This window comes from Heloderma suspectum, chromosome 2, assembly GCF_057233095.1.
Source record: "Heloderma suspectum isolate Gila_16-S chromosome 2, 16-S_ref, whole genome shotgun sequence".
Classification (NCBI taxonomy): Eukaryota; Metazoa; Chordata; class Lepidosauria; order Squamata; family Helodermatidae; genus Heloderma; species Heloderma suspectum.
The window spans coordinates 26986553-27009312 of NC_139459.1; the positions used below are offsets into that span (position 1 = coordinate 26986553).

Consider the following 22760-nt stretch of genomic DNA (forward strand, 5'->3'; position numbering starts at 1 on the left):
GCAGTACAGTGTGCATGTGTTTCGGGGAAGCTTGTGGTCCATTGCCAATCTTCCCATTGAGGCACCCTAATAAGTCGCCCCCTCCTCCCCCCACACACACACAAGGAAGTCCAGGGTTCCCCGAAGCACAGTTTAATAACCACAGGTCTCATGGAAATTACCTCATCCCTTGATGAGATACTGGGGAAGATGTGAGTCACATGTGAGAATGAAGAACATTACAGTTCTTCATTCTCAATGGCCAGTTCTTTGAAGAGTGTTATTTTTCTTTGAAACAAATTCCTCTCAATCCTGAGTCAGAGCCTTAAAAAAAAAAGATATAGCGTGTATTGTTCGGGTATTTTTTTTTGTCCGAAACTCATGACAAAGGGTTTGTAAGGAATCTATTGTTATTCATTTGTATTATTTCTAGCAAAGTTCTCTTATATTTTACGACACATACACACAGACACATCTCTTCACACAGCTCATAGTTAAACTATGGAATTCACTTCCACAAGATGGCCACCACTTTGGATGGCTTTTAAAGGGGACTGGACAAATTCAGGGAGGATAAGGCTATCAGTGGCTACTAGTCCTCCAGCATCAAAGGCAGTATGCCTATGTACACCAGTTGCTAGGGAACCTGGGTGGGAGGGTGCTGTTGCATTCATGGACTGCTTGTTGGTTTGTGCCCTATGTGCACAGAATGCCGGACTAGATGGACCCTTGGTTTGATCCAGCAGGGCTCTCATGTTCTTAATTTCTTTCTTCTTTACATGCCCACTTGTTTCTGTTCCCCTTTCTCATGCTTTCACACATGCACAAGTGCCATACACACTCCAGGTCCCTTGCATCTACACACACAGACATCTCACTCACACTCATGCCTCCCTGTCATCATTATCTTTCATACCCAGAATACCATCCTCTCTTTCATAGATCCACACATCTCAAAAAGTCTTTCCTTGTACATACAGTCACATACCCCACCACCATCTTTCACTCTCACCCACCCAAGACCCCATCCCTTTCCCACTTTCTGGTCCCTTTGCCCCACATCTTTCTTTTACGCAGACATATCATTCTCCCTCTCATGAATGCATAGCCTCGCTTTTTCTTCCCATGACCAGCGATATGGGTTTTCTGGAAAATGTTGAATCAGAAAATATTGTGGCAAATTTTCCACTTCTCTAAATTGATTTGCTGCACAGCTACCTCTCTAGTTATGTTTAGCAAACAAGACCGTTTTTTGTAAGTTTTTCCCAATAGCCAAAAGTATTTGAACTGAAATATCTGACAAAAATCAATAAAGTACGCCCTGTGTCGTTTCAGCATTATAGTAAAACAGGGGTGGGGAACCTTTGTCATCCTGAGGACAGAACTGGGTCTGGGCAAGCACGTTGAGGGCCACATGCCAACCATGGCAAGGCCACCCCATTCCTGGCATGTGGCCCAACATGATTGCCCAGACCCCATTCACACACACGTGCGCACACTGAGGTTGTTCAGACGATCAGCGAGGGAAATAACGCAGCGTCGCTTATTTCCCTCACCCTAGCGCATGCCGGTCATGTGACCAGGATTACCCTAATTGCCTGCATTCTGGTTCCTGTGATATACAAACTCGGTGTGTAGCGTGGGCGTAGTGACTTTTTTCACTCACCCTCTGCAAGCCATGGTGGTAGGGTGTGTGAAAAGTCACTATGCCTGCTCTGGGTTCAGATGACACAGCAACCCGTGATGCGGTGCAGGTAATTAGTATAACCCCAATTGCATGACCGGCACGCGCAGGGGTGGGGGAAATAACCGACGCTGCATTGCTTCCCCCACTGATTGTCCAAACCCAGTCAGTCAGTCAGTTATACGCATACTCACATACACTCAGTGTCTCACATACAAACTCACTCAGACTCACACATCACTCCCCTCCCACTGCAATCAGGCTTTTAAAAAGCCTCCATTGGTGGCAATGAAGGCTTTTTAAAAAGCCTGATTACAATGGGGCGGAGTGATTGGTGGGAAATTACAGTATTAAGGGTGAGGTGATTTGTGGGGGGAGTTGTAGTGTTGGGGAGGGGAATGTTAGCCCTTCCCCCCCAGCAGTGAATCCCCCCCTGAAAATGCCCTCCATACTGTAATTAGGCTTTTAAAAGCCTCCATTGGCTTTTTGAAAGCCTCACTTGCAGCATGGGAGGGAGGAAGGGAAATAACCCCTTTTCTCCAATCTGAGATAAGGGCAGGGGCCAGATGAGGGCTTCCCATAGCTGTATCCAGCCCATGGCTAGGGACGTCAGAGAATTTTGCCACGAATCTTGGGGAGGCCAAATGCCAGTGCATTCGCCCCCCCGAAATCAGTGGCGAAACGGTCTGCCGCCCGCCCCCCCCCCCCCCCGGGATGGGACTTACCTTCGGCGAATCTTCCTGGCGGCGGCGGTTCCAGCAGCGGTGCAGCAGTGGCCGTCTTCTGACCAGCTGCCGCCGCCGCCGCCATTTCCAGTAAAAAACAACAACAAAAAAACGTGATAGGCTACGTAAAGATTTACATAGCCTATCACGGCTAGATTTTTTTAAAATACCATGATAGGCTACGTAAATGTTTACGTAGCCTATCACGGCTGATTTAAAAGAAAAAAAAACATGCGCGTACGCAAATGGCAGCACCCATGGGCACCGCCATTTGCGTTCCTTATTTTGACACGTCTTAGTCTACGTAAACATTTACGTAGACTAAGACGGCGAAAATAAGGGGAACGCAAATAGCATAGCGTCTACGCTATTTGTGTTCCCCTTATTTTCGCCGTAGTCTACGTAAATGTTTACGTAGACTAGATGTGCCAAAATAAGGAATGCAAACGGCGGCACCTATGGGCGCCGCCATTTGCATACGCGCGTTTGTTTGTTTTTAATCAGCCGTGATAGGCTACGTAAACATTTACGTAGCCTATCACGGCTGACTGCAGGGATGCAAACGGCGGCGGCTAGGGCCACCACCATTTGCGGACCCGGCCGGCCAGGATTCGGGGGGGGGGGAGGGACGGAGCACCTCCCCGCCTGGCCAGAATTTCAGGGGGAGGGACGGAGCGCCTCCCCCCCACCTCGAATCAAATTTCGTTAAAAGGTAAGTGACTTTCGTACATCCCTACCCATGGCCAGAAGTGCCCCATCTCTGCATTAAAACAAATTCAAAGCTTGGAATACTTGTAAATAATTTAAAGCATGACGACTCAATAGCATACACTTCCCTTATATCAGTTATATTTTAAGCAAAAAATAATAATGGAGACATCGCAGACTGCTCAGATATGAATTTTAGCATGCCAGAGGAGCTGCACACTTAAACATATGCACTTCTTAGCAATAGTCGCTCAAAGAAAGTTCATTGTAACCCTGCTTTTTAGATTTGGCTGCTACTGTATCCATTCCAGTTGTTCAGTTTGACTTGCATTATACTCCTTTAATGGGCTGGATCTCGATTAAGCAAGTTATGCATAGACCCCATTGACATCAATGGGACTTGAATCATGAGAATATAGGAAGAGCCATGCTGGATCAGACCAATGGCCCATCCAGCCCAGAACTCTTTTCGCATGGTGGCCACCCAGCTGTCTGTGGGAAGCCCACAAGCAGGCCGTGAGTGCAATAGCACCCGTTCCAGTTTAAAGACCATGAACGACGCAAGGTGTTGCCTGTCCACAGTTAGCACCCGGACAGCAGATTGAACAGGTAGGCACTCAGGTCATCCAGTCACTGTCTTCCACAGTATGGTGAGTTATACTGTATTTCCATTTAAATTATTATAATAATAATTTTACATCTATACCTATAAATTAGCATGTGCAAATGTTACGCAAGTCACTGTCCTCTTTTGTCCTCTTTTCTGGCAATTCATAAATGGCCACCCTGCTCCCTAATGCAGCCTGCTCTTTCCCTCCCCAGATCCAAGCCTACACCCCTGGCCTCCCTCTTCCTCTTCATGAACATAGGCTAGGCTCCTATATCCCTTTGCTATTCTTAAGCAGAACAGATCTTTGATTTTTCCAGTCTGCCTCAACTGCCACCATTCTTCTTACAGTCCAGGCCTCCCAGCACAAAACTGTGGCCTTGCGCTCCAAGCTAGGCGGCCCCTGCAAGACCTACGGCCTCCCCCTTCTATCATTCTTACACGTTACTCCTATAACAACCTGATCTTCCCTGATCTCTGCAGTCCCCTCGGGGATCCCACATTTCTCTCCCAGGTGCCTTTTGGTTCTGCCCCCAGAAAAGGCAACAAGACACAGAAAATACCCAAGTTGAGCTGGAGGATTTTTGTTTGTTTGTTTGTTTACTTGTTTGTTTTTTTTACAGACCATTTACGGGACAGAAGGAACGCTCCCCTGGGTCAGGGCCAGCCATCTGAGAGGGCTGTGCAAATGGAGCACATTGATGATTGTGCTTAAAGGGTTCAAATAATAGGAGTTCCCCCCATATACAAATAACAACTTTTAAAATATGAACCAGAAAGGTAGAGTTATCAGTTGGTTGTTGCACACCAGACCTGTTTTTGTTTCATTTTCTTTTCAATGCTATGAAGTTATGTTATATCAATATTACTGGTGGAGAAAATACACATTGGTCTAGCATGTAGATGAGACAGAATCTAGATAAAGTAGAATGTTAAGCTATAAGATCGATCCATCACTATTTTGCTAGTTTACACCTACATGTAATTTGGGAGTATTGTGAATAATGTCCTTGGAATACTACTTCATAGTATTTGTGTGTGCCAATTCTATGATAATAACTATTCCATATTAATTATAAATATCAGTTTTGGTTACAGAGGATGATAAGATAGCTTGTAATGATATAGACTGGGAAAATGAAGCCATGGTACCTTAAGAACACTCAAACTATATGATACCAGCATTATGTAAGACAATTTGAAATGCTTTCATTTCTTCTTCGGTGTATTCCAGGGACCTTTATTCTCGCGCTGGTTTTCCACCATAGAAGGTTTTTAGTTAGTGTTACATGTTAGGTATTTACTGAATGTTTTTAAGCAAGCAGTATACACACTATCTATTTTCCTGGTTGCTGTTGGGAGAATCTACTTCAGTAACCTACAGCAATCAAACGGCTGCATAGTAACATCTTTCTAACTTACCTTTCTCTTATTTCTGTAGGATTTTAAAATGATTCTGCAGAGAGCGGATCAAACACAACCACTTAATGGAGATAACGTCATCTTATAAAGAAGCTAAAATAAGGGGGTGGGAAGGAACTCTGGATACTTTTTTTTTTCAATACAAGAGAAATGTTTCCCAAATACTTTCTTGAATATTGGGGTTCATCCTTACTCACTGTGTCCTTTAAGTAGAATGGTAATGTTTTGTATTCACTCTATTTTGAATAAAAGTATGTTTAATCAAAGCCAATAGGTTGTTTCAGACAAACTATTGAGGCAATATCATGCTATAACATGATCTAGAACAGCCTTCCTCAACCTGATACCCTCCATATGTGTTTTACTTTAATTCCCATCATCCCAATCTAGCATTACCATTGGTCTGTTGGCTGGGGTGATGGGAGTTGTAGTCCAACATATCTGGAGGGCACCAGGTTGAGAAATGCTGATCTAAAACGCTAAGGTTGCAATCCAGTAGTTCTGGGAGGGCGTCCCAGGCTATACAAGATGGTGTGGACTTTCCTCTCCACCTGTGGAGATAGAGATCTGTGGGCAGAGAGGGAGATCCTCCCTCACAAACTACCTGCTTGCTGGCATGAAAATGGTCATTGCCTTTGCTACCCCACTATCAATTAGAGATGGGTGACAATTTTGTTTCAGTTTGGGGTTGATTAAAAACACACACCAAAATTTGCAAATTTCATCTTATTCAGGGCAGAAAGAACTTGGGATTTAAAAAAAAGAATGTGGAGAAACTAAAACTGACAGATTTGTCCATCCAAGGTCCAGGCTTTGAGTGCTTAGCTCTTAAAAATCTGGGTTTATTCAACCACGTTTGTGGTGCTGAATTAGGGTTGCCTCCTCTCTCTTTTTTTCTGAGAGGCTCCAATCTTTAATAGCTGTTTGGTAGACACAGGTATAATATGATCGTGCTGGGAATACCTGTACCTACTGAATTTGGCCTGTGCAGGGGACTGAGAAGTTCAGTTCAGTTTCAAAAAGGATTTTCCAACATTCACAAACGTCTTTATATTTGGAATGGAAAGAACTTGACATTTAAAACACTTGAACATGGAAGAAAATGAAACTGATAGATTCGTCATTCCTACTGTCGGTTCACCGGCAACAGGACCACCAAAAGTGGAGCATACTGGAGACAGATTTGGGGAGGTTTTGGATCTACTGGTTATGGATCCACAAAGTAATTTGGATACACTGGATCCAAAACCTTCCCAATCAATCCCTCATGCCTGGGATGGGGTGGGGAGAAGGGGAGGTATGCCAACTCTTGAGCTGGTGCACTTATTCTCTCTCCAGCTGCCTCCCCGTTTCCACCCTGCCAGTGCAAGCCCCACAGGGCTTGGGATTTGATGGTTCCTCTGCCATGGATTCTCCCCCCTCAACCTCTTTGACTCTGTAAGGCCCAGGGCCATTTCACACGTTACACCATGGCAAATGTTCACTCAGTGGGGAGCCACCGTGAAGCCTGGTTTCCTAATGAATCTGCCTCATGATACACCTGTTTGCAAATGTATGCTTGTCACATTCACAATATACACTTTTAGGAGTATACTTAATGCACCTTAGATGTACACATAAAAACATAATGTGTGAAGCACCCCTAAAGCTTCAATGCCAGGCATGCTAATTTGCAAGTATCCCATTGCAATCAGTAGAACGTCTAGGTAGATATGATTAGGCTCAAGCTGTGATCTCTGAAGCAACTTTTTAGTGGTGTGACTTCTGTAGTACAGTTTAACATTGCTCCGCTGAAATCAGTGGAACTTCAGCATAAATATGTTCTCTGGATTGTGTTTCTTGACTTCTCACAACTTTCCATATTCAGCCAGGTTGTTTTTACCTAGCATTCTCCCTGAATGCAGGGGTGGCTAATACATGCCGGACAGGCTGCATATGGCTCCGCCATCACTGCTTTTGCACCCCTGCCATGTTCCCCCGCTGCCACTGCTGAACTTGCCGCTGCCACAGCAAAGAATCTTGATGATTTTGCAAAAAAACTAGGTGCTCAGGGACTGTGGGCCTTGTTTGCAAGCAAGATCGCACTCCAGAAAGTCTCCCAGAGACTTGTTCCTGCTTGGAAACGAGGGGAGCACTTCCCAAGTGTCTGTCAGGAGCACCCTAGCTGCCTCTTGCAGTCCCCACCAATAGCCATCTCAGGACACAGACAACAAGGAATTCTTTCCGAGACTTTATTCCTTTATTACTTTATGACTCTTTCAGAATACTAGTCGCTAGCGCCAAAGCAAGGAACAGCACTGGGGAAAGATAGCAGAGTAGCCTGAGCTCCAGGTAAGGCAGTTGGTCCCCGTTTGAAGGAGAATCACAGGAAGACCCTGAACTTATGGGCTAGGGAGAGATCCTCCCTCTTTCCCTTGGGTCCTCGGGACACGACCGTTGTTTGCGCGCCAAACAAGCACTACGCTTCCTTTCGGCGCCCTCCATCTGTCATCTCTCCCTGCGTCTGCGCCGAGCGTCCAGCAAGCCCCTCTCCAACGCTGTCTCACTGCCAGGGTCACTATCTATCCCAGGAATGCTGGCAAGAGGAATCTCTGCCAGCTGCTGTGCTTGTGAGAGATGAGCGAGCTCCTCTCCCACGGATTGCTGTTCCTCCTCAGAATCAGAACTGCTCTGGGGCTCTATTGGCTCAGTTTCCACCCTGACAGTGTCTTGTTTTCCTGCTAAAATGCTGTGATTTTTGCCGCTGCAACAGCAAATTCCACAGGGATGGGGTGCGGGAATGTGCCCTCACACCTCCTGGAAGTTGTCCACCTCTGCCTTACTGCATGAAGCCATTCCCCCCTTCGTTTTTCAAACCACCCCCTGTGGAGGTAGATTGGTATCCCTGTGTGTATAAAATATGGGGGTTCCTTGCAACAGAAAATGTTATGGCTTGGACGGCATGAAGGAATAAGTCCCTTTGGTTTAAGTTCCAAAACTGCTGCCATGAAGGCTTCCATAACTTATAAGCCACCAAGCCTGGAACAGCAAAGCCAGTCGTGTTATGAAGGAAGGCACCTGGCAACCTACAATCCACGGCTGGAGAGCTGCTTTTGATTTGATAAGTGACAGGTTGCACATAGCTGGGTAATGTCATCAGAAGTTAATCACACCATTTTCAGTTGACTTTCAGTCAATCTGATGCTGAAAGCCAAGTCTGACACTTGTAGAGTCAGATTAGATTGTTTGTGTTTGTGGTATGCAGAGTGGGATCCTGTGTGTGCATTTTCTCTGTGGCTGTGTTGAGTCTCTGCACTTCTTACTTGCTTCACAATAAACCACTCCAAGATCTTAAACAAAGAACTATCTTACAAACAGCCTTAGCCATATTGTGCCCCTCAGCCGGTACTGAAACCTCAACATCCTTCTAGTTTTAACTCATTACCAAACAGATTTTAAAGAGGCAAATGAACGGGTGCTGTATCTTCCAGCTCTTTTATCATCGTGCTGTAGTAAAAATGAGTGAAAATTTCACTTCAGACCACCCAGTAGTCTAAAACAGCATTTATTATACCAAAGGTATAATATGCCATGAGATTTTTCTCATGCCATGAGATTTTTCAGGACTGGTGGCCACTGGTGGGCAGTGGGAGGGAGAGGCAGCACATATTGACTGTTGGATCAGCCATTCATAGGGCGCAAATAGACGGGTATTAAAACAAAAGCTAATGTGTTTTGATTTTGGGTTTTTTGCCCTTGTGAATTGAGCACAGCTTCCCTCCAGCTTTGCTCTTCAAATTACACAGGTACCTACTTTTGCAAACTTTTTTTGATTTTCTTGCTGGTTTGGCCCCCATGGTGCCATCATGGCAGGACTTTGATGTAAAAGTCCAGGGCCGCATTCAGCAGAATGGGCTGCAAGCCTAGCTTACCATGTTTTGAAGTAAGTGGAGTAATACATGATACCATCTAAGAGGGGAGCCCAGGGCCACCCTAAAATAAATTGTGCCCTGGGTGAGGAGTGCCTTTGGTGCCCCCCATCCCTGTGGTCAGGTTGTTGCAGGGCCACTCAGAGAGTTTATGGGGCCTGGTACAGGCATGATGTTGGGGGCCCTGCTGCTGCCCCCTACAAGGACTCATGCATATGGGTACAAAGCTGGGGACTACATGCGAGAAGTCTTGCATGCACGGACTACATCTGAGAATTCTCACCTGCAGCGCCTCCTTGACCTGGGAATGAACAGAATGATATATGTGCTTCATTTTTTGTTACATGGGGACAAGGAAAGAGGGATTGGATTCTACTTCTTCTGAGTACCTCCTCCAAATTATGGCAGAGCTTCTTTCTGCTTTCTGAGGCTCCGTCTTAAAGGTCTGGTTGTGGCCTGCTGCTGGCCTACATTAAATGACTCCCCAGTGGCACCTGGCCTGGAAATCTTAGGTGGCACTCACTCACTCACTCACTGAACGCTTTCCCAGCAGGCCTGGAGTTCTTCCTCTGACCAGAATCTCTTCTGAAAGTCTTCCCTGTTCCTTCTTGCCTTGCAACAAACTTTGCAACCGGGTCTACTTGGCCTGCCTGACCAATCTTATCTCTAATGCTGCCAGGCATAAAGAGAAATTTTCCCTTGCTCTAATGGAATTAGACTCCCTTACAGATGGGCTGCAGGCCTAGCTAATAAGCAGCCCCCAGCCTCCCAAGCATACATTTCACAGCCAGTTTAAGCCTTAAGTGAGCATCTATTCTGTTTTATGCACAATGATGTAAAATATTTACTTCACTGTGGCTGAGAAGAGCTCTCATGATGTCGCAATTACATGTTGAGGTTCAGTGTCATCTTAGACTCTAATATACCATTTCTTCTTTTTACTAAAACCTTAAACAAAATACCAAGAATTCTGGTGAGCAATGCGGCAGGGTCAGGGCTGGGCCCAATGGTATGCAAAGGAACTCAGGCAGCTGGGACGGGTGGGTTGTGGGGGCCTGGGGCAAATTACCCCAGTTCCCCCCACATACACAACTTCCTGGACAGCCCTGCAGCTCTGAAGTGTTACCAAGCTGTATGGCTTGTGCAGGATTGAAACACATAGCAGTGTAACAGAATATCCATTATTTTTATCTTTACAAATAATAAAATTTATAAATAAAAAAGATATCCAGCTGACTTCTTACAGCTCATGGCTTTATTATTATTTATACAGTGCTTATAGTGTTTACGGTATTTGACGTGCTAAGTGCTCGGTAATGTCTCAAAGTAAAGTTCTGTTCCACTGATTTTTATGTAATGCAGATGACATCAAAGTGGAAATTGAAAAAGAAACATACTTTAAAGCTAATGGAAGGAAGATCATTTTTGTAGTTAATTCCCAAGCAACCTGTAGAACCATGGGGGGGGGGGGATTACAGGCACTTGCTTTTTGCCGCCGTAGCTCACTGCAGACAGTACATTAAAAAAACACAGCCACTATGCTCATCTTGGTGCCCCCTTGTACTCTGCTGGCAGCCCTTCTGCTCAGCTTGGGGCACCCCCCTGCTCAGCTTGGGGTGCCCCTTCTGCTCAGCTTGGGGTGTTTCCCTCAGCTCAGTGCCCCAGGTGACCACCCAGCTCACCCACCCCTACGGCCGCCCCTAGGGGAGTCCTCATAATACCGTTAAATCCAGAGACTAAAATTTCCTAACTGCACCACCGCTTGGCCCCCCCACATGTTTATGCTGAACTCTTTGGGTTTGTTGTTTGTGTAAAGCATGATTGCTATGACTATACAGTACTGTGTATGAACTGAACAATGGTGTTGCACCTGACTTAAAACAATAATAGTTTTCCTGCAAGTCATGTTGTTAAAACAGCTATTATTCTGGGAAGAGAGGGGAAGGGGTGTTTCACGATGTCACAGGCATTCACCCAATCAGAGCTCTGCACAGCCTATTCAGTTTGAAACTGGTAGAACTGTCTCCACCTGAATTTACTCCTCAAGGAATGAATGTACATGTGAGTCACGGACAAGTTCGCTTTCGAGAGAGGAGAACCTCCACTTTTTATGTACACCTAGACTCTCCCTTATGATGGTTACTACAGTTCAGACAACACTGTCTGCTTCAGTTTATGCTAGCCTGGTCCCCCTCCTATCTCCCATGTCCAGCTCATATGACATGACTGGTGGGTTGGTGTGGAACATTAGACAAGTTTGGAGCCAGCCGTTCCTTTAAGCATTACAATCTTCTAAAAGGGTGGGGCGGGGGGGTACGTTGATCAAACTAGAACCAAATGTCATCAGAGAGCATCACTATGCAAAATACTATTAAAGGGAAAGATCGTGTGTGTGCGTGATGTGTTCAAATAATGTCACCGATGAGTTAAACAGATAATTATTTTGAAGAAAACTCCTACACTCGTCTGATAAACATACTGCAAATCCACAATAAATACTGCTTTGATTACTGTTAGGGCAGTCATTGTAACAGAAGAAAACACTTTCATTCTTGCAATATAAACTGTTCACCTTCAGCTAACAAGTTGATTCCATTCAACTCCATAGTTTTCCTCACCAGCTTCTCACAGTTCAGTGAGGCTTCAAAGAAATCCTGTTCTGGTATTGTAAAAAAACAATAACACCTCATGCTTGCTGCAATGAATATCAAATGCAGAAGCCATATTGGTTTGGACCCTGTTGTGTCCCAGATATGGAGAAGAAGTTTAATTCTTCTCTAGCTCATGTTGTCTAGCTTTGTGGGATAAGTTTCAGTTGGTATAGCTTGAGGAAGTTGACGAGGTACTTGGACAGGTTCAAGCAACCACTTCCGCACTGGACCCGTGGCCCTCTTGGCTTATAAAAACCAGCAGGGGGGAACAGCTGGCTGGGCCAGGGAGGTGATTAATGCCTCCTTGTGAGCGGGAGTGCTCCCAGGCCACCTGAAAGGCAGCGATGAAGAAATCCTCCCTAGACCCAGAAGATCTTAACTTTAGGCCAGTGGCAAACGTTCCTTTCCTGGACAGGGTCATTGAGTGGGTGGTTGCCAACAAGCTTGAGACACTCTTGGATTAGACCAATTATCTGGATCTATTGTAGTCAGGATTCAGGCCAGGTTTTGGCATGGAAACAGCCTTGGTTGCCCTGTATGATGATCTATGTCAGGAGAGAGACTGGGGAAGTGTGACCTTGTTGATTCTACTTGATTTATCAGTAGCTTTCAGTACTATTGACCATGGTATCATTTTGGGACAACTGTCTGAGCTGAGAGCGGGCGGTACTGCATTGTAGTGATTCTGCTCCTACTTGGATGGCCAGCTCCAGAAGGTGGTGCTTGGGGAATATTGATTGGCCCTTGGCTTCTCCAGCATAGGGTTCCTCAGAGGTCAGTTTTATCTTCCATGCTATTTAACATCTACATGAAACCACTGAGTGGGGTCATCCAGAGTTTTGGAGAGTGCTACCTTCAGTGTGCTGATGACATGCACCTCTACTTCTCCTTTGCATCTTCATCAGGTGAAGCTGAGAATGTGCTAGATCAGTGCCTGGCTGCGACAATGGACTGGGTGAGGGCTAATAAACTGAAGCTCAGTCCAGACAAGTCTGAGACGTTGTTACTGGATGGTTCTTCTGACTGGATGGATTGTGCTTTTCCTGTTCTGGATGGGGTTGCACTCCCTCTGAAGGATCAAGTGCATAGCTTGCAGGTTCTCCTGGAGCCATCTTTGTCACTTGAGGCTCAGGTGGCCTCAGTGGCAAGGAGTGCTTTCTACCAGCTTTGACTGGTGGCCCAGCTATCTGGATAGGGTTAACTTGGCTTCAGTAGTCTATGCTCTGGTAACCTCCATGTTAGATTACCGCAATGCACTCCACTTGGGGCTGCCATTGAAAACTATTCAAATGCTGCTGAAGCACAAAAGAGGGAAGGCACTGAATCACTCAAAGGCACTCTGTAAAAAGAACAACCCCCCCCCCCAGTAAAATATTCTACATTCAGTAAAACCTACAGTCAGTACTGTTTTTTTATTTGTTCTTTTTACGGAGTGCCCTTGAGAAAGGGTTTTACAACCCAAAACGCATTAGGCTTAAATTCAACAGTTTCCTCAATGATCCAGCTTGCAGTGCTCTTGTGTTCTGGCACCTGGGGGCTCCCCTCCTTCAGTCTGTTCGGTTATTCAGAAGCTGCAGCTTGTGCAAAATGTGGCAGCCAGATTGATAGTGGGGATCAGAAGGTCTAAGCATATAACATTGATTCTGGCCTGCTCGCACTGGTTGCTGGTATGTTTCCGAACCCAATTCAAGGTGCTTGTTTTAATCTATAAAATGTTACATGGCTTGGGGCCACGATATCTGACAGATCATCTCTCCTGACATGAACCTACCCGGACACTACGATTATCATCCGAGGCTCTCTTCCGAGAGAGGCTGAGAGGGTGGCAACAAGGGCCTTCTTGGTGGTGGCTCTCCAACTCTGGAATGCTCTCCGCACTGAGGTCCACCCAGCACCAACATTGTCATCTTTCCGACGCCAGGTTAAGACTGTCCTCCCAGGCATTTGATGGCATATGATGGGCATTTATGTCAGTTGTTTTTATCTGGTCCATTATCTGTTAACTGGTTTTTTAGGTGTTTAATTTAAAACAAAAACATTTGTATCCTAAAGATTTTATGTTTTTATTATCTTGTATATGTAGCTTATATTTGTTGAACCACCCAAAGTTCTTTGGCTATTAGGCAGTATAGAAATGATGAGGATGAGGATAATAATGCCACACAAGCCAGGTAATACAAGTCTTGAAGACTTCTCTCACTGTGGCTCTTTATGTAGTCATTATCTTGGACGATATTTGGTTCCTTCAAGAACAGCAAACTAAACTAGAACATTACTCCTACATCTAGCTTTTCAGCAATTTCAACCGAGAAAGAACTTTCTGACTCAAAACACAGTGGGAATGGAATTCATCTTGCTGCAAATCATTACCATTGATTTTGCATCTATAGCATTTTTTACTTCCTGTATTGTCTTATGTTTGCAGCCTTTTTGTGTCTGCAGGCTTGAATATCTGAAGGCAAGCAACGGCAGGACTGAAATCTAGCTCAGTGGTAGATATTGCATGCAAAAAAATTGTAATTTGTCAGAAATACAGAGTGTAAAAATCATTAAAAACCCTAGGTTGCCACTACAGATTTTACTGGTGGTCCAGCCTAAACTCTTCATCGAGTGCTTCCAGGAAAGGCTTTTATTGTGCTATCACCCTGCTTCATTTCTGAATTTTATGGGAGGTTATATGAACGTAGGAAGGTGCCTTATACTGAGTCAGGCCATGGTAGGGATGGCGGAGAATTCCAGCATGGACTCCAATGAGGCCGGATTCTAAAGAATCTGGCCCTCCAGAGTCAGTGGTGGAACGGAAGACTTACCCCCGCCTCCGCGCAGAATCCTCTTCAGCCAGATCCTCCGGCTCCGGATTGCCAGAAATACGGCCACCATGCCGTATCGCTGGCTGAAGGGGACTGACTGCAGACGCAAATGGCGTCCGGGAGTAAGCTGTAAAGGCCTTAGTTTAAGATAAATGCAGCTGTAAATGGCGTCCGGGATGCCATTTGTGGCCGTAAAGGCCTTAGTTTAAGGTAAATGCAGCCGTAAATGGCATCCGGGACGTCATTTGCGGCCGTAAAGGCCTTAGTTTAAGGTAAATGCAGCCGTAAATGGCGTCCGGGACACCATCTGCGGCCGTAAAGGCCTTAGTTTAAAGTAAATGCAGCCGTAAATGGCTGCATTTACCTTAAACTAAGGCTTTTACAGCCGGAAATGGCATCCTGGACGCCATTTGCGGCCGTGCTTTTCATTAATGCGATAGGCTACACAAATATTTGCATAGCCTATCACGTAAAAGCAGGGACGAAAATTTAATGAACCAAAACTTTAATTCAGATTGCTATCCCCCCACCTCTCCAATTAGTGAAGCTGAAGAGCAAAGACTGGGGGCCTTAATCTACTGCCTATAGTCATACATAATGATAAACTATGCAGTAGAGGCTGGTGGCTCCAGTGTCAGTGGGGCAGTGAATCCGCTCTGGGTTTTAGTCAGAACCAGTCAGTATTCTAAATGAGCTATCCAAGGTCTGAAGCCCCACAGACATCAGAGCCACCAGCGTCCACTGAAACTATAATTTTTCAGTATAGGAGCAGGCCTAGGTGATCCTGAGGCTCATGTGCCCCCACACACACACATTCTGACGCAGCCGCAAGAAGGAAATCTCCCCTTTTTCAAGGTTGGTGGACTGCACCCCACAGATTCAAACAGACTCTGCTTCCAAACTTACATGTTTTATTTAAACAAGGACTTATATACAGAGCTCTCCCCGGCTGTCGCCGCTTTCTCCTCAGGCCAGAAGCAGTGGGTGTTGCCCTTGGCTACATCCTGGTTCCTCCCAGAAAGCACAGCCCATTCAGGCAGAATCCAGCAGTTCTTTCATATTGTTCAATCCCCCTCCAGAATGCCTGCGACGAAGAGACTGGAAGTTTTCACTTCCATTTTTACTAGCTTTATGTCCCAACACAGACAAATTATGGTTAGTCTTAACTATGGTTTACTGAAGCAACCCATAGTGATAAGTTCCCAGTGAAATCACAGGAATAGGATTGCACATTTAATTATTTATTTATAATGCTTCTATACCGCATAATATATTAAGAGCCCTAGGGTGCAATCCTTTGGCCACTAGTCAGCAGCTAGATGGCCACAGGACTGGTCATTTCCCGGAGAGCCAGCTCCCCTCCCCCACCGCCCTGTAGACGGTGTGGATCGTCCCCGGGCTCTGCACTCAGAAGAGCAGGATGGAGAGGGGGGAAAGGTAGCATTCCCTGGAGTGAGGAGGGGCGGGGAGTGCGTAAGTGCCAGTACAACACTTCCTATCTGTCGTCCGGCCTCCCCACCCCGCGCTCCAACGTCCCACGGCTAGACAGCCAAGATCAGCCATCTAGCCATGCATGCAGGGCAGCTGCAGCACGGCAGAGACAATCCCTTCCGCTCTCCTCCTGCCCTGCATTGGATAGGTAGTCGCCTCCAAGTTCAGAGGCGGCCGCCTCTCCACATAGGATTGCTCCCCTAAGCTGTTTAAATTAAAATACAACATATCAATAAAAGCAGTTACAACAAGTAAAAACATTGCATCACCATAACAATAAAACAGGGTGGTAACAGAGTCCCTCACAGGTTAGCGAATGCCTGTGTGAATAGGTGTGTTTTCAAGAGGCATGCAAAACTTGTAAAGCACCCGGCACAATTTCCCTTGTCTTCCTCTTCCAGTTTCCATGACACAGCTTCTCCCTTCTTACCCTGAGAATTGAAGAATTTTGAGCCCAATAATTTCTTTTGAGTACCAGACTGAATGGAGCTCAAAGGCCTTCCACACAAAAATCCACTCCTGGTTACCCCAGCTTTCTTCATTTCACCAGTATGATTTATGGCAGTGATGCAGAACTTCTTTCAGGTCCTGGCCCAAATTTAATTTCAGAGAAGTTCTGGGGGTGGGGGGTGGGGCTGCATTCTAGTGGTGGATGAGGCCAAAGACAAAAGGGGTGGGGCCAAAAAGCGAAAATGCCAACATATTTTATCTTACAGTTTTTACTGCAAGTAATGATGCTTTAGGAGAGGCATTCCAACCTTATAGAACCGAGAAAATACTGCAAAAAAGCCAGGAAACAAATAAGTAGGAGGAGGAAAGGAGGTGGAGCCAGAAGAAGGAGTGTAGTTTCAGTGGCAAACCACATATTTTTTTGGCAGGTGCCCTGTGGAGTGTGCAGTGCCCCATGGAATGCAATCGGGGGGGTGTTCTAGGCGGGGTTAAAATGACCCCCAGACCTCCTAGGTTGCCCACCCCTGATATATTAGCTGCCCTATTTTCCACCTCACATTTCCCAAACTAGAAGACCTGGTGTGTGTGTTTTTAAAAATGCTCTGCCTCATTCTGGTTTCCTCAAAACCCCACCACACAGCTTACAATATTATATTCCTGGCTGCAGCTCGTAAGCAAGGCTGGTACATGCTGTCCTAGCCTGATCTGAGGACGTAAGCATTCTCAGCCATAGGATGACCTAATTCAGATCGGAAATAGTAGATACAATTGTCCTCGTTCTGATTTTGGCTGTCATGTGACAGTTCTTAGCCACAAGTTGACCTGATTCGGGTCAGATATAAGCCCTGCTCAGGCATTATATCTGAAGGCTTAAAGTGGGGGCCATGCACATTGGTCGCACTCCCCCCTACATCTCTGGGTGCGCTGCCCCCTGCCCTCAGTTCAGACTTTGCCGTATTGAATCAGCATGTTCTGAAAGGGAGCTGTACTCGTGTCCAAGCGAGTGCGAGTAGAGCTCCCTTTCAGACCTTGCTGATTCGACACAGCAGGGACTGAACTGGTGGGGGCTTGCCTGGCGTGCCCTGAGACATAGGCGACAAGGCCAGCATGCACGGCCATGGCCTTCTACCCACTCTAAGCCCTCACGCGTTCAGGCAAATGCCTGAACAGGGCTACAGCTAGGCATAACTGTCCTCTCGCTGACTTTAGCTACAGAGACATGAAACAAGTTCTGCTCCTCCTCCCTCTTGTACCTGTTGCTGGTGCCATTATCCCAATCTTCAGGCAATGATGGCTCTTTTATGAAGTGTGTTTGAACTCTGTTTATTTGATTTATATCCTGCTTTTCTTACCAGGAGCTCAACCTGTGAGCTAGCTCAGGCAGTGTGGTTGATTGGCCCATGGTCACCCAGTAAGCTTAATGGCTGAGCAGGGATTTCAGGAGAGACTGAAAGAACTGGGCATGTTTAGCCTTGAGAAGAGAAGACCGAGGGGAGATAGCATAGCGCTCTTCAAGTACTTGAAAGGTTGTCACAGAGAGGAAGACCAGGATCTCTTCTCAATCATCCCAGAGTGCAGGACACGGAAGAATGGGCTCAAGTTACAGGAAGCCAGATTCTGGCTGAACATCAGGAGAAAATTCTTGACTGTTAGAGCAATACGACAATGGAACCAATTGCCTAGGGAGGTGGTGGGCTCTCCCACACTGGAGGCAGTTCAAGGGAACTGGGAGGGGTCACTCTCTCCCAGCTGTGCCCTCCTGGGTACTCGGTGCAGCACCAACACCGACTTGAGGGTCGGTGAGGGGGGGTTGCCGTGGTCTATAGGAATTTAATCTCCCTCTCCAGGCTTCCTGCTCATTCGAGTGCAGATCTTGAGTGTCTGTACCTTGTGTTGGGTACCCGGGACAGATTAGGGATTCTGTTGGTGTACCGCCCACCCCGCTGCCCATCGGACTCCCTGCCTGAGCTGACGGAGGTGGTCTCGGACTTGGTGTTGAGGACCCCCAGGATGATGGTCCTGGGGGATCTCAACTTCCATGCCGAGGCCGCTGTATCCGGGGCGGCTCAGGACTTCATGGCCGCCATGACAACTATGGGGCTGTCCCAACATGTCATCGGCCCAACGCATATAAAAGGACACACGCTTGATCTGGTTTTCTCGACTGGGCAGGAGGATGGTGATCTGAAAGTGGAGGAATTAACATCTGTCCCTTTGTCATGGTCAGATCACTTCCTGCTGAGGTTTAGACTTCTGGCGGCCTTTCCCCTCTGCAAGGGTGGGGGACCTATTAAAATGGTCCGCCCCCGGAGATTAATGGATTCCGATGGATTCCAGAGGGCTCTGGGGGATTTTCCTGCTGGTATGGCTGGTGCTCCTGTCGAAGCCCAGGTCGCTCTGTGGAATGCAGAGATGACTCGGGCGGTTGACACGATCGCACCCAAGCGCCCTCTCCCTCTGAGCAGAGCCCGGCCAGCTCCTTGGTATACACCTGAGCTGAGGGCAATGAAGCAAGAGGGGAGACGGCTAGAACGCAGGTGGAGGAAAACTTGTGCTGAGTCTGACCGAACACAGGTAAGAGCCCACTATCGAGCCTACTCTGTGGCAGTGAGGGTGGCAAAGAGGCAGTTCTTTTCCACCAGCATTGCATCTTCTCAGTGTCGTCCGGCGGAGCTTTTCCGAGTGGTTCGCGGCCTGTTACATTCTGGGCCAGGGAGAGAGACGGTGGAACCCTCGGTAGCACGCTGTGACGAGTTTGCGCGGCACTTTGAGGATAAAGTCGCTCAGATTCGTCATGAATTGGACACCACCATTAATGCAGTTCCATTGGTAGAGGCGTTCAGAGCACCGTCTGGTCCAGTTTTATTGGATGAGTTTCAGTTACTGAGGCCTGAGGATGCGGACAAGGTGCTTGGCCAAGTCCGATCGACCACTTGTGTGCTTGACCCTTGCCCTTCATGGCTTATTAAATCAAACAAGGAGGGGTTGTCCGGCTGGGTCCAGGAGGTTGTAAATTCCTCCTTGAGAGAGGGAGTGGTGCCTGCTGCTTTAAAAGAGGCAGTAATTAGACCACTCCTGAAAAAGCCTAACCTGGACCCAGAGGATGTTAACAATTATAGGCCAGTGGCCAACATCCCCTTCCTGGGCAAGGTGCTTGAGCAGGTGGTTGTAGGATAGCTCCAGGCACTATTGAATGAAACGGATTATCTAGATCCATTTCAATCGGGCTTCAGGCCTGGTTTTGGAACGGAAACTACCTTGGTCGCCCTGTGGGATGACCTCTGCCGGGAGAGGGAGAGGGGGAGTGCGACCCTGTTGATTCTCCTGGACCTCTCAGCGGCTTTCGATACCATCGACCATGGTATCCTTCTGGATAGGTTGTCTGGGTTGGGAGTTGGAGGCACTGCACTACAGTGGTTCCGTTCCTACTTAGATGGCCGATTCCAGAAGGTGGTGCTGGGGGATTATTGCTCTGTGCCATGGCAATTGTGCCATGGGGTTCCACAGGGCTCTATTTTATCCCCCATGCTGTTTAACATCTACATGAAACCGCTGGGGGAGGTTATCCGGAGGTGTGGGCTGAGGTGCCATCAATATGCGGATGACACCCAGCTCTACCTCTCTTTCTCATCAAAACCAGGTGAGGCAGTGGCTGTTCTGAACCAGTGCCTGGGCATGGTAATGGACTGGATGAGGGCTAATAAACTGAAACTCAATCCAGACAAGACGGAGGTACTGTTAGTGGGTGGTTCGTCTGCCCGGCTAGGTGATATTCAACCTGTTCTGGAGGGGGTTGCACTCCCCCTAAAGGATCAGGTTCGTAGTTTGGGGGTGCTCTTGGATCCAGAACTGTCACTTGAGGCACAGGTGAACTCAGTGGCACGGAGCACTTTTTATCAGCTTAGGCTGGTATACCAACTACGCCCTTATCTGGACAGAGATAGCCTAGCTACAGTTATCCATGCTCTGATAACTTCTCGTCTGGATTACTGCAATGCGTTATACGTGGGGCTGCCTTTGAAAACGGTCCGGAAACTTCAGCTGGTCCAAAATAGGGCAGCAAGATTGTTAACAGGGACTGGCCTGCGAGCTCATATTACGCCAGTACTTTTCCAGCTGCACTGGCTGCCAGTCCATTTCCGGGCCCGATTCAAAGTGCTGGTGTTAACATTCAAAGCCCTTAACGGCTTGGGGCCAGGTTACCTGAAGGATCGCCTCCTCCCATATGTGCCTGCCTGGACCTTAAGATCATCATCAGCGGCCCTTCTCCGTGAGCCCCTGCCAAAGGAAGTGAGGCGGGTGGCTACTAGGAGGAGGGCTTTTTCTGTTGTGGCACCCCGGCTCTGGAATGAGCTCCCTAGTGAGGTTCGCCTGGCGCCTACATTGTACTCCTTTCGGCGCCAGGTGAAGACCTTTTTATTTTCCCAGGCATTTTAGCTTTCTAAATTTTTATCTTTGCTGTTTTAAATCTGTATTTTAAACTCCTGTACTGCTGCTAGGTTTTATTGTGGTTGTATTGTTATATTGTGGTTTTAATGTTCTATATATTTTAAATTGTTTTATTGTGTGTTGTTTGGTTTTAGTTTTTGTGAACCGCCCAGAGAGCTTCGGGTATTGGGCGGTATAGAAATGAAATAAATAAATAAATAAATAAATAAATTCAAGATGAGGCTGGACAGCAATCTGCCAGGGATGCTTTGACTTGGATTCCTGCATTGAGCAGGGGGTTGGACTCAATGGTCTTATAGGCCCCTTCCAACCCTAATATTCTATGATTCAATTATTTGAACCGGGGCCTCCTCAGTTCTAGGCTTACTCTCTAACCCAGGGCTAAGCAACCTGGTGGCCTCCAAGGGTTGGTTCCAGATTTAAGCTGGTTAAATCTGGTGCTGCAGAAGTGTGCTGTCCCCTCCTTTCCACAGCAGCCCCTCCAGCCCCTTCAAATTGCTATAGAGAGAGCCAGGAGACCCTACTGCATAGGATGAGCTGTGTGTGGGGGGGGGGGGAATCCCAAAAAATCAGGAGGAGGGATCTTCTGCGAGCAGACCCCTTCCTCTCACAAAAGGCATGCCCTGGATCCAATTCCAAATGCTTTGGACTACAACTCCCATCAGCCCCAGCCCATATAACTAATGGTCAGGGGTAATGGGAATTGTAATCTACAACATCTGGAGGATACTGGATTGCCTACCGCTGCTCTAACCACTACACTGTAGTGCAGGCTCTCTCCTCTAGAGGCATCAGGAGAGACAACCAGACACCTGTGCTCTGAGCAGTGTCTCACATGGTGTGGCTGTCTCGGGCCTGAATAACTTGTGACCTACCAATCCAACAAAATGTACCAGCCAAGACGTATGCCCTGTCAATTGCATGGCAATCCTCTAGTTTACACAAGCCCAGCCAGGCAGCAAATATGGGAGGCATATTAAACCGCTCCCTGGTGGTAATGGGAAGGACAACCTAGCAGCCATTTTAGAAAGATGAACTTCCCTCTTACATGAAACCCCTGCTTTATTTACCTCTCCCCATCACTTCCTGGTCCCAGAAGAACCAGAGCTCTGACCATACTTGGCTGGTAGGCTTGGCTTGGCAGGCCAGAAATTGTGCAGTCCGGACCCCCTGCATTTTCATCTATGTAAATATAGATGTCTGTCTCCTGAATGTCAGTGTGTGTTCTGAAACCTCAAGGGCTGAAGCCATGTGGCTGCTGAGCTGAAGAGCTGAGGAGCATGAAAAGAGGAAATGGGCCCTCTTGCCACATTCGCACACCATATACCTCCTCAATCAAGCCACGTTCCCCCTCTGCTATAGTGCAACTACAGCCCTGCCCAAAGCTGCTGCCAGGTTTGAGGAGGCCCTGGGCAAGATGTTGTCCGCAGCCCCAGAACCACCCTAATATCCCCCCCGCCCCCACAAAGAAAGCAGACCAGAGGAGGAGAGGTGAATGGGGTGGACAACAGGCAGCAGTGGAGGCGTTTGGTGGTACTGCAAGGAGCAACAGCGAAGCTGCAGGGCTGGCCTAAGACATTTTGCAGCCTGAGGTGAAGAAGATGGCGCCCCCGCCCCCATTTCCATGTAAAGAAGCCGACTGCTGGACTGGCAGTTCAGTCTTCAACACTGGCGATGGGGCAATATTCTCCACCGCACCTGAGGGAAGCAGGCTTGGTTAGGGGGGTAGTTCTGTCCTCCAACACCTTGCAGCTGCTCCCCATCCCACAGCATCTGCCACCTGAAGCAGCTGCCTCGCGTTGCCTAACGGCAGAGCCAGCCCTGTCCAGCTGCCCAGTGTTCCCTCAGCCCAGCACTGAGAAGATAAGTGCTGGAT

At 47.3% G+C, this 22760-nt stretch overlaps 1 protein-coding gene across 1 annotated transcript in view; it reads left to right on the forward strand.

Annotated features, from left to right (window-relative positions):
- Positions 1-4484, forward strand: part of SPEF2 (sperm flagellar and cilia associated 2) — a 168802-nt gene extending 164318 nt beyond the window's left edge. Inside the window, exon 37 of the mRNA XM_084833059.1 lies at positions 4327-4484. Within this exon, the coding sequence (XP_084689185.1) occupies positions 4327-4431 (105 nt within the window). The 3' untranslated portion in view covers positions 4432-4484. The remainder of the gene's footprint in view (positions 1-4326) is intronic.
- The last annotated feature ends 18276 nt before the right edge of the window (positions 4485-22760 follow it).